Source organism: Melanotaenia boesemani, chromosome 17, assembly GCF_017639745.1.
Source record: "Melanotaenia boesemani isolate fMelBoe1 chromosome 17, fMelBoe1.pri, whole genome shotgun sequence".
Classification (NCBI taxonomy): domain Eukaryota; kingdom Metazoa; phylum Chordata; class Actinopteri; order Atheriniformes; family Melanotaeniidae; genus Melanotaenia; species Melanotaenia boesemani.
In genome coordinates this window covers 30,811,957-30,824,505 of record NC_055698.1, presented here as the reverse complement: position 1 = coordinate 30,824,505, position 12,549 = coordinate 30,811,957, and the positions used below count along the sequence as shown (strand labels likewise).

Here is a 12,549-nt window from a genome sequence, read left to right as displayed (position 1 = left end):
TTAGCACCAGTTAACAAGCTGGGACAGAAAGAAAACAGATTTTTCCCACAGAATGAAAAACATTTACCTCAAGTTTCCTTTTACTTAGAAATAAGATCATTTCAACAAAATGAGCTTTTATAAAAGACTACATTGTGTTTGTGTTTAAAACAAACAATGAAAAACATCATTTGACAGTTTGTGTTTATTGTGAGACGTGGCTGCATAGTGATAAAATATCCTGTTTCACTTTAGTCTACCGTTGCATATTTATGTGGCTCTCTATTGTTTTTATGTTCTTTTACTCAAGCAGATTTTTTTAATAATTCATTTATTTATACTTTATACCTGTTGCTCTTATTGTCTCTTGTTGTTTGGTTTACTTGATCTTTGCTTTTACTTTTTAACTTTAACACCGGTGTTTTCCTCATGGGGATCCTCCATGCCGGGAGCTGCATGCTCAGCCCACAGGGTCGATGCCACCCAGTGGGGCGATCACCCCACTGGGTGGATAGGGGGTCTTTTACTGGTGTGGAACCTGGTCTGCCCTGATCGGGGTGGTTCCTGTGGTCATGGGCAGGATGGCTCCCAGTGTGAACGCATCCCAGAGATTCAGTTTGTTTACAGCAGCGTCAAGCCAGATGTTTATTTCCATTTATATTTTTAAATTTATTTTTAGTTAAATAGACAGAAGTCAGAGGTTAGCGGGAGTACATGCATGTTTTGTGTGTGTGTGTGTGTGTGTGTGTGTGTGTGTGTGTGTGTGTGTGTGTGTGTGTGTGTGACACAGATGGATTATGGTCAGGTGTGTGCTTTTAAAATTGTAAGGTTAAATACTCGGGTGTGTAAAGACTTGTTTTTAATGTTTTATGTAAAACACTTTGTGCTACTTTTGGTATCAAAAGTGTTCTATTATTAGAATTTTACTGGATTTGACTGTTTTTCAGTTCTCCACACAGTGGCAGCATCCTGACAGTCTTTGATTATTTAAGCAGGAATCAGCAACTCCAGACCTCCTGGACCAGGTCCTGCAGGTTTTAGATGTTTCCCTGCTGCAACACACCCGACTCAAATAAATGGATCATCAATACGTTTGTGCAGAACTCCACAAAATCAGCTGTGATGCAGCAGAAAAAGCATCTAAAACCTGCAGGACACCGGCCCAAAAGCTCTGGAGTAGTTGATCCCTGTTTTAGATGTTTCCCTGCTGCAACACACCTGATATGAAGTCTTTCATTGCGGGTCAGCTGCCTGCAAAGGCTCAATGTTGAAGATTTTACAGTGAAAATAACTCATTACTAAATATTAAACTCTTAAAATCAAGATGCTGCTTTATGAAAGAAGGACTTCAGTGTGAGGATCAAAAGATTCGACTCTGACTTGATTCTTTTAGGCCCTGAACGGAAATCTTCTGCACTGTTTAAACATGTGGAGAATATGAACAAACTCTGAGACTTAAAACAATCTAAATTTATTTTAGCTTCTCTTTAATTAACCAGTCACATCTAAAGAACATGCTCACCTTTAAGTTGTTCATCTTCAGACTTGGTGACGTTTCTCTTGGTTCCCACGTTGTTAAATACTGAGTTTACAATGAGGCAAGGCAGAAAAATACAAAGTCAGCAACATTTTCTGTTTAACAAAGATTTTCAGAATTTTATTTTATTTATCAGCAACTTTGAAAAAAATAAAACTATTTCATTACTTTTTTCTTCGCCTAATTTATTTCACTTCCTACTTATTAAGGCAGTGTGTATTAATAAACTCACTAGTGAATCCGAGAGCGATGATGGCAGCGACCAGAAGAAGGCTGAGAACCAGCAGCGCCGCTCGCTCTGAGGTCACATGACGCTTCCTGTTTGACCCGACCTGTTGCTGGCTGCAGTTAGCGCAGACTGAAAAGTAAAAAAAGACATTAATAGATCTAGTCCTCAACGTGATACTACAGAGCAGAGCTTCAGTTCAGTCCTACGAGGACCTGCAGGTTTTTGTTGTTTCCCTGCTCCACTATAATGAAATGTAAAAATTAAATCATTCATTGCTGCACAAAGTCTTTATTTTAGCTCATACAATAGTAATTGTTTTTTACATTAGCAAACTTTCTGCCTCCAAAATGTGTTAAATGATCTTGATAACGTCACTAAAACCAGCTCTGAAAGTTTCTTTGATTTTGGAGGTGAAAACAAGTTTTATGAAGCAAATTCTTTGCAAAAGATAAACATTCAAACAGCACCGAAAGAGATCGTCACACCTACAAGAAGAAGAAATGAGATTTCACACCTTGTCATTATTTTTTTTTCTTCTAGGAATAAACTTCCTCATTTTAATTACTTTTATTAAAGCATTTCAAAAGAGCAACGGATATAAAGAGATAATAAATTAATAATTGAGCCTGCTTTTCATTTAAATGTAAAAAGTTTAGTTTTTTCATTGTTTAAATACATAGAACCAAATTGTTATTTTAATATGGTGTCAAGCCAATCGTCTTTTATCTTGTCTTTTAGATCTCTCTCTCAAACTTTGTTCTTAAACCGTTTCAGTTAAAGAGACAGGAACTAGAAAGAATAGTTTTAATTCTATGAAAAGAAGAGTGGCATCATCTGTTTGTGCTGTGTGTTGCGCGCTTGGGTGTGTGTGTGTGTGTGTGTGTGAATGTGTGTGATTTCAAATGTAAAGTAGATAGCATTTGCATTATTCTACTCCTAGATTTTTAATATATGTTTTTACACTGTAAAGCACTTTGTATTGCATGACAATGTATGAAAAGGGCTATACAAATAAAGTTTGAATTGAATTGAAATTGAATTTAGTATTTCTGGTTCTTCAGTCCTCAGGCAGAAAATCCTGAATGGCTGAATAATTCTGATCATTACTGAGGAATTAAAGTAAAAACATCAGCTTCATCTTCCTGTTTCTGCTGCTGGTCACCAACCTGGTAGCTCTGATCTCTGCGTCTTGATTTCAGAGTACGTGGTGTCATCCGATGATAGAAACGGATCTGAAACATTGAACATCCACAGATAAAACTTAGATTTTGCCACTGAAAATCTCTTCAGACAGACAGACAGCTAGGCTGGCTCACCATTGGTCTTTGGTCTTTTGAACTGAACATCAGCGTACGTTACATCAGCTTCAGGCATTTTGCTGCTGTGTGATCATCAGTGAGTCTGAAAGGGAACTACAGCTCAGAGTTCACGGTTGGTCTTAAATAAAGACGACTAAACACGGCTTCCGGATGACGGGGAGGGCGTTTTGCATTCGCTTGTGGTGGTGTTATGAATTTAAAAAAAAGAAAAAATAAAGGCTAAAGGAGCTAACAGCACTCCATGAAAGTAGCACAAATGAACCAGCTTCTTCTGGATGGGACCCACCATGAATGGTAAACACAAAGTGGGACAGTCCTGATCATGGAGGACAGTTCCATCCAACTATCGGCCGATACCCTGCTTCTGTACCACATGGAAGCTCCTGTCAGACATAGTGGATAAGATGAGTAGACACAAGGGTCAATGCGTGATCAGGGCTCAGAAAGTAACACCAGAGGAGCAAAAACACCAGCTGCTGGTTAACAGAGCTGCTCCACAACACTGAGATCAGAAAAACTGAGTTCTTCACCTCTGTAGTTGGCTAACTGGCTATTTATCTCAAAATCATTCATTTCATATGTCGAGTAGCACATATATTTTACCTTTATTTAACCAAGTAGTCACACTGAGATTAAAATCTCTTTTAAAGACCTGGCTAAGATCAACTATTTAAAAAATCTACTATATAAAACATGTATGAGATTATGTCATGATGACTGCATGGAAGGAAAACGCTGCTTTACCAAAGTCTGCTAGGAGGAGGACAGATGGGGGATTGAATCAAAGTCAAGATTTGATGCAATCTCTTGGTTTTCCTTAACTAGGCTAATATTTATTATGGACTGGCTCGAATGAAAACTGACTGGAAGACAGTTTCCTTGAACTGGTTGTATGTAAAATGCCCTGAACTGAAAATACTAGAGCTGATAGAAAGAAGCGTACAGAGGTATTCTAGGAGTTTCCCTGCAGAGCTTTATACATAAACGTCTACCAGTGTTGTTGTCTACAAATGTTCAATGATTTCCAGCCAACTCAATAAGAGGAGGCAGCGAGTGAAGGAGTTTGCATTTGAATTCATTTTCTTTTTAGAGCAGGATCTTGACTAAAGTAACAAATCTTCAATAATTATCTAAACTACAACTTTACCAGCTTTAACTAGCAGAACTCTAACAAAACTCTGACATAGCTGAGTCTGATAAGACGGTGCAGACTTTAGGTTCTACTTCCTTTTAATTCTTGTTTAGTATTTATTGAAGTTCTATAATATTTTATTAGTAGGACAAACCAACTGTAGTGTAGTTGTAAAACTGAAGTGTTATCAGTGTGGAAGATTTGCTGTTTCACATGTTTAAACATTTCTCACACTGCTCACTGTAAAAACCACATTGGACCTAACCATCCGTTTGACACCTTCTGTATCAGACAACAAGATCAGATGAACTTCCTCATCATCTTCATTTTCTTCTGTGTTTCTTTATAAAAAACTGTGCAAAACGTTTTTCTTTCATTCAGCACATCTTAGGAGTTTTCTATATCGTGCCAACTATCACACATTCACACGCTGATGAGCACGTCAGAGGCAACGTGGGGTTCAGTGTTTTGCTCAAGGACGTTTCAGAGATCAAACCACCATCCTTCCAGCTGGCAGATGACGTCTCTTCCTCCAGAGCTACAGGCTTTCAGCAGATCATCCATATAAAGATTAAAACGGACTGGGAACTTCTCTCTCCATCTCGTCTGGCACTGTTACTCTCCTCAGTGGGACTCAAACTGTCGTCCCATTTAATCTTCATTGTTCAGGAGAATTCAGTCAAGGACTTTTGACAGGATTTAGACTAAAGTAATGAATAATATTAATTATCTAAATGTCTACTTTTCTCACTCTGTTTAATAACCAGTACAAACAGAACTGTCATGACTGAGTCTGATAACAGGACATGAATCATGAAGACAGTAACAGAAGAACCTCATTAAGGTTTGCAAACATTTGGCTCAACTTTACTTTAAACCAGGGGTGCCCAAGCCCAGTCCTAAAGATCTACCATCCTGCAGCTTTTAGATGCATCTCTTCTAACATGCCTGGATCAATTGGCTGAATTCCCTCATTCACACGTTGTTCAGCTCTGCAGAGGCCTGGTAACAAGCCTTTCAGGTGTGTTAGAGCAGATATGCTTAAGTTGCAGGATAGTAGAGCTCGAGGACTGGACTTGGGCACCCTGCTTTAAACCGCCTTGTTTAAAATGAATTAAAATGCCATTTTTTCATTGGTGATTCATTTTTTTCACTTGGTGGTGAGTTGGCTCAGATGGTGGAGGAGGATGCCGGTCAGGCCTGGCAGACCCAGGCGTGTTGTGAGGGTCTGCTGGGAACGTCTGGCAGAGTCCCCTGTCTGAAAGAGTTTCAACTCCCACCTCAGGCTGAGCTTTAACCATGTCCCGGGGACATTGAGACCGAATCGGCTGTGTTCCGTGCCTCTATTGTCGAGGCGGCCAGCCGCAGCTGTGGCCGTAAGGTAGTCGGTGCCTGTTGTGACGGTAACCCCCGAACTCGTTGGTGGACCCCGGCAGTAAGAGATGCCGTCCAGCTGAAGAAGGAGTCCTATCGGGCCTTTTTGGCCTGTGGGACTCCAGAGGCAGCTGATGGGTATCGGCGGGCTAAGTAGAACGCAGCTTCATCAGTCACTAAAGCAAAAACTCAGGCATGGGAGAAGTTTTTCAGAGGCCATGGAGAATGACTTCCAGATGGCTTCGAGGAGATTCTGGTTCACCATCCAGCGGCTCAGGAGGGGAAAGCAGTGCTCCGTCAACACTGTGTACAGTGGGGATGGGGGGCTGCTGACCTCGACTCAGGACGTTGTGAGGCGATGGATGGAATACTTTGTAGACTGTCTCAATCCCACCAACATGTCTTTCGATGAGGAAGCAGAGTCTGGGGTAGCTGGTGCTGGCTCTCCTATCTCTGGGGCTAAGGTCGCTGAGGTGGTTAAAAAACTCCTTGGTGGCAAGGCCCTGGGGGTTGGATGAGGTCCGCCCAGAGTTCCCTAACGCTCTGGATACTGGAAGGCTGTCTTGGCTGACAAGAGTCCTCCAGAAGTGGAAACCAAGGAACTCCTGTTATATCACGTTACTTTTAGACCACATTTAAATGGGAAAGAGAAAAAATAATGCTCATCACAAACACATGAAATCTGATTAGCCTAAAAAATGTTGTTAGGTTTTATTTTCATGTTTAAAATAATCATGAAAGAAACATGAGTCGTGTTCTTCTAGTTAATTTTATTTAGTCTTGTTTCTGCATTTTTCTGTTCATGTTTTTTGTTTTTTATCTGTCTATGAAAAAGAAAACAAACTTTTAGTTTCAGTTACAACAAAAGCTGCAGCAGGAAATAAATCTCACTTTTCTGAAACGTCTCACAAAACTAATAAATCATTTTCTTAAATGTGCACAAATATTAATTATTCAAGAGATCCTGCTGTTGTAATAATAAGAAAATAAAGAAGACAAAGAATGAAATGAGAGTATTTTATGTTTCTTTCATCATGTCTGGAAGGAAAATTAAATGTTTAGCTTAAAAAAAAAAGCTTCTGGATCCTGAACTGAGATTGTTTTACAAGCTGAAACTTTAACCTCTTACAGATTAAATTCTTCTAGTTTCTGCTGCTTTCTCACAAATACTTTCATGAGGGACGTTGCAGGATTTATCAAACCAACACTTCAGATCAGCAGCTCCTCCTTTCTCCCCCATCCTCGCACAGTCCTCTCCATCAGGATTTTCTCCTTTCCAGTCATCTGGGTCATTGCTGCTCCAAAACTTCAACCTAAGAGATGAAGAACAGAAAGAACAGGTTCAATAAAGTGACTTTGATTCTGGAAATGGACCAAAATGTTGTCAGAACAAACCGTGTGTCCAGAGACGATCCGTCCACCCACAACCATCTTCCTTCCTTCTCTGAGTCTGTCAGTCCGATCCAGAACTTGTCCTCATCTTTCTCCATTTTCTCTCTCAGTCTTGCCTCCAGGAATTTCTGAACAGGAAAGTTGATGAAAATGATTCTGTGAGATTTTTTGTGCTGAGATGAAGAAACACGAGGATGAGATGAAATAAGTGAGAAGATGAAGCTGCAGCAGTGTTTCATACCTGCTCCTCCCTGCTGTCTATCTTCACCAGGTCTCCTCCTTTAAGTTTACATCCATCTCTGCTGTCCTTCCAGGATGATTTAGTGGTGGTGATAACAGCAAAGACTTGAGTGAGTCAGGTGGAAGAAATCTCTGTTCATGTTTGTGTGATTTGGAGGCAGCAGGAGGCGTCTTCTGTCCTGCAGTTACAATCTAACTTCCTGAATCTGTCCGTCCAACAATGTTCCTTTAATCATCATCACAGGAAACACATGGTAGAAAAACTACATCCAGAACTCACTGAGGTTTAGTCCAGGTGGTGGAGACGTAGAAGGACGAGGACATGTTGGAGGGGGTGGACAGGAAGAAGGTGGTGGAGATTTTGTCTGATCTGAGCTTCCTTGTTTTACTTCTGTTTTTAAAAGATGGTTAAAAAAAGTTAAAACTTCAGTATTTTTTCTTTCAGAACCTCAATAGAAAAACATTTTCTGAGATATTGAGCAGAAACATGAGAAATGACAGAAAACAGACCAACATCAGTCGTCTGGTGAATGAAAGTGAAGGAGGTTGTAAATAATCCAGATTTAATCCTCAAAGAGTCACAAGTTAAAGTGATGTGACGCTGAATGAGACTTTTAGACTGAACCTTGTGGACAGTTTCTAACCTCGACAGTCTCACCTGAGAGATTTTTCCTCAGAGCTTCATTCTCCTCTTTCAGGGTTTGGAGGGTTTGATTGATCATCACATTAGCAAAAGCTGATTATAGAAAAAAAAAAACAGCAGTTAAAGTTGGAGTGATCATGTTTACATAAAATTAATATTATCTTTGAAAACACAGCAGGTAAATATTTGTTCAGTCTTTTTATTTTTAAATGATCTAACTGGTTAAAAGTAGAAACTGACCGAGACGGTAAATAACGATGAGAGCAGCTGCCAGCAGAGCAGAAAGAACCAGCAGGACCAGCTTCCAGCTTCTGTTTGCTTTCTCATGTCGAGAGGCAGCAGCTTCACCTGAGGAGCATTTAGAGGAGAATCACATCAACACCTGGAGCAGAAAACACAGCAACACACAACAAGCAGCTTCTCTGAAATCACAACAAAACCAACACTGAACACCTGCTCATCAATTCACTGCTCTGTTTCTGGAGATTTAACAGACCTCTCACATTAGGAAGATAAAATAAACACTAGAAATCTTTTCAACATGTATAAATCAGATTCCCACAGAGAGACATCTGTACCAGTATCTCCACTACTGGGACTGACCATCGGATAGTCTCAAAATAATCTGCTTTTATGCTTGAACTGGATTTTTCTTCTATGTGACTGTTGCTCAAACAGTAAAGATGAAACAGAAAAACAGATTTTTCTTTTACATTTTTATAATTATCTTAAGTATATTTTTAGTTTTCAAAGATAAGTGATCAGTTCTGTAAAGTAATAATCAATCCTATAAGTTAATTTATTCAAGGACTGGCAGGATGTTGATTAGTGTAATGAATCAGTAATGATCTAAACAACCACTTTACCAGCTTTATCTTTAATAACCGCCACTAACAGATCAGACGTCACTGAGTCTGATAAGAAACGAATAATAAAGACGGTAAAACAGATTAAACATCACTGTCTCATCTTCACTTTAAACCTTGTTTAAATGATTTAAAATGTATTTATCAGTATCAAACCTTTACCCTCTTTTAAAAATAAACTTCTTCTCACATTGCTAACTGTTAAAACCACAGCAGCCTAACAGAAAACATGACGTCTCTTTTACACCTTCTGTGTGAGAAAATAGATGACCTTCCTCATAATTACTTCCTCTTAATGTTTTATCAGAAGTTTATTTATTCACATTTTAAACTGAGAAAAATGTCCTTTTTCTTTTATTGATCCTTTCTTAAACAATTAAACCAACATTTAATCTTAGTTTTCCACTTATAAACCATCACATATGATTATATATTGCTGTGATAGGACAGTAAATGTGGCCTAAAGTGACAGAACATGTTTTATTCCAGTTTGTGTGTTAGGTTCAGTCTGGTTGTTGTGTGATGATGACCTCTCAGACCAGACTGCAGCTTCTTCTTCACCTTCCTGCTGATTTACCACCACATTACCGTTCTTACCTTCTGTGTTGCTCTGTGGACGATTCATCATGCAGACGCTTCAGAGTCGGTCCAGCCGTCTGCAACACACACATTTTACCAGGTCTATTTTAGCTTAAACCTTTTTATAAACCTCACCTCAAATTTTTCATTTCATTGGTACATTTCTGCAGCTGGAAGGTAAACAAATAAAATCCAAAAACATTTGACGCACAGGATGATAACTGATCAAGAAGCTGAGTCTGGTTTAAATGTTTTACATGAATTTTTTAGCTAGTTTAGGGTCAGAAAATGATCTTGGACCTCATGTTGTCGCCTCAGATTTTCTTTTAGTGTTTGAGTGAAAAGCATCAGGACTCACCATGAACGTGCTCTTGCTCCTCTTTAGTCTCTTCAGGAAGAAATTCTGTGCAACACATTCATGTTTCACAGCTTTGTGTCAAACCAACTTCCTGTTGAGTTTAAAAGATGAGGAGGAGACTTCATCAACAGTCTAGTTCCTCATGTTTTCACAACTGTTTTTATTTAATTCAGATAAAGCTGTTAATTTATTTAATGCTGAGGTCAGTGATGAGGAATTGGTTTGTATGTATAAATTTTATTTAATCTTTGATTCAATTTTCATGTTTAAATCTGGAAACACAAATGTGGATGTGCTGCCCTCTTCTGGTTCATTTCTTTTTTGTCCTGTTTTTATGTTTTCCTCTCTGAACCCTTTTTGTCCATGTTTTATATCTGTTTTGCTTTTAAAATGTTTGCTTGTTTTTTGAACACCATTTCTTTCTTAAGTTGTACTATAAAACTTCCCAACCTTAAAACTCTTAAGTTGTTTATGTACCTTTATGTAGAACATCATCTCCACCACTAACATGAATAAGTCTGAGGTTAGCCACCGTGCTAATCAGCATATCCACACCAAGAAGGCTACTGGCCCAGACGGAGTACCTGGCAAGGTGCTCAGAGCGTGCGCCCACCAGCTCGCCCCCACCTTTACCAGGATCTTCAACCTCTCCCTGGCTCAGGCAGTCATCCCACACTGCCTCAAATCCTCTACAATTGTCCCGGTGCCGAAGAAATCTCCCATCACCAGCCTGAACGATTACCGACCGGTGGCCCTCACTCCGGTAATCATGAAGTGCTTTGAGAGACTTGTTCTTCAGCACATCAAGGACCATCTCCCCCCAGACTTCGACTCCCACCAGTTCGCATACCGCGCGAACAGATCCACTGAGGACGCCATAGCTGTAGCTCTTCACTCTGCGCTGAACCACCTGGAGCAGCAGCAGAGCTACGTCCGGATGCTCTTTGTGGATTACAGTTCTGCGTTCAACACAATAATCCCGGACAGATTATGCACAAAACTGGACACTGTTGGCCTCCCCCCTCTCACATGTGCCTGGATAAAGGACTTCCTAACAGACCGACCCCAGACTGTGAGACTAGGTCCCCACCTCTCCTCCACCAGCACGCTGAGCATCGGCTCCCCACAGGGCTGTGTGCTGAGCCCTCTCCTGTACTGCCTCTACACCCATGACTGCAGGCCGGCCCACAATGACAACCTCATCGTCAAGTTCGCTGACGACACTACAGTGGTCGGACTCATCTCCGGGGGTGATGAGGCTGCCTACAGGGAGGAGATCCTGAAGCTGGCTGCTTGGTGTTCTGAGAACAACCTCGCTCTCAACACCAAGAAAACCAGGGAGATCATCATCGACTTCAGGAGGTTCAGCACAGACCCAGCCCCCCTCTACATAAATGGAGAGTGTGTGGAGAGGGTCCACACCATCAGGTTTCTTGGCGTCATCATCTCCTGGTCAGAGAACATCACGTCAATCACCAAGAAGGCTCAGCAGCGGCTACACTTCCTGAGAGTCCTCAGGAGGCACCAACTGAACTCCAACCTGCTGCTGACCTTCTACCGCTCATCCATTGAGAGCCTGCTGACATACTGCATCACAGTATGGTACGGCAGCTGCACTGTAGCAGACAAGGAGAGGCTACAGAGAGTGGTAAAGACAGCACAGAAGATCATTGGCTGCCCTCTCCCCTCCCTGACGGACATTTACACCTCCCGCTGCCTCAGCAGAGCCAGAAACATCATAAATGACAGCTCCCACCCTGGCTCTGATCTGTTTGCCCTGCTGCCCTCTGGGAGGCGCTACAGGTGCATCAGGACTAAAACAAACAGACTCAAAAACAGTTTCTTTCCAAAAGCAATAACTGCCCTGAACTCCTGTAGGACTTCAAATCTGAAATACGCTGGACACTAACAACATATGTGCAATACATTCTGTCACATGACATGTACAACATATCATGATCCGTGCAATAATACTTTGAACGTGCAATATATATATATATATTTTTTTTTTTTTTTTCAGACATAGACATCATACTTATATCTGCAAATAACTAGAGTGTGCACATCTGTTTTATTTCTGTAAATATTTTATACCTTAGATCTTTTATTTATTATTTATTTCTATACTGCTCTCTCTGCACTGACACTGGGGATGGCTTAATCTCGTTGTACATGTGTATAATGACAATAAAAGGCATTCTATTCTATCTCCTCATACTATCTTAGTATAAGCTGATTCATCTGCTGCTACGTATTTATTTCCTTGGTCTATCCCTGTTAATCATTCATTAGCTTTAACGTGTCTGTAAGTACTAGTTTGGTCTGTTTATACTGGTTAATCACTGGTTTATTGGTGTAATCTGGAGTAATTCTCCCTGTAAACGGAGTTAATTGCTGTATAAACAAACTGTCATGGCGCATTTAGTCCAGAAGGTGTCACTGTTGGTACTTTTGTTAAACTCACCAGTTAAATTATTATTCAGGAAGAGATTTGCTCTAAATATGACTTTAAATAATATTGTTCATCAACTCTACTTGAGTTTGCAGATATTAATGTAAACAGAAAATATGTCACTCCAGTCAGTTAATAAACATGATTTTCCTGTTATTGTTGCTCTGTAGGAGCAGACAGACACTCACCCATCTATACCAACCCATGTCCATCATTAATGTCTCTTCACAAACAATAAAGGAGACAGAAAACTATTAGAAAACAGTTTGTGTCCTGACCGACACTCAGTGTTGAGCATCAAATTACTGACCTGAAGTGGATTGTGGATCCTTCCCTACAGATCACAAGAAGGTGAGTCTGGTTTAAACCTTTCACCTGAATTATTTAGAAAGTTTTGGATCAGAAAGGTAAATTATAAATATTGTTATTTTATTTAAGAGCACAGTTCA

General features: G+C 40.2%; 1 protein-coding gene across 4 annotated transcripts in view; it reads right to left on the bottom strand.

Annotated features, from left to right (window-relative positions):
- LOC121656590 (type-2 ice-structuring protein-like) overlaps positions 1 to 12,549 on the bottom strand; it is a 31,224-nt gene that overhangs the window by 7,299 nt on the left and 11,376 nt on the right. Inside the window, exons 1-4 of one of the 4 annotated variants that reach the window (XM_042011664.1) lie at positions 9,591 to 9,615; positions 9,309 to 9,367; positions 8,086 to 8,193; positions 7,861 to 7,938 (exon numbers count right to left, since the gene is read on the bottom strand). In XM_042011664.1, coding sequence (XP_041867598.1) covers positions 7,861 to 7,938; positions 8,086 to 8,193; positions 9,309 to 9,339 — 217 coding nt within the window. In that variant the 5' untranslated portion in view covers positions 9,340 to 9,367; positions 9,591 to 9,615. Of the gene's footprint in view, positions 1 to 1,501; positions 1,562 to 1,748; positions 1,875 to 2,907; positions 2,978 to 3,061; positions 3,153 to 7,860; positions 7,939 to 8,085; positions 8,194 to 9,308; positions 9,368 to 9,590; positions 9,616 to 12,549 lie in introns of those variants that run through there. The other 3 variants (XM_042011662.1, XM_042011665.1, XM_042011663.1) reach the window with 3 other exon arrangements.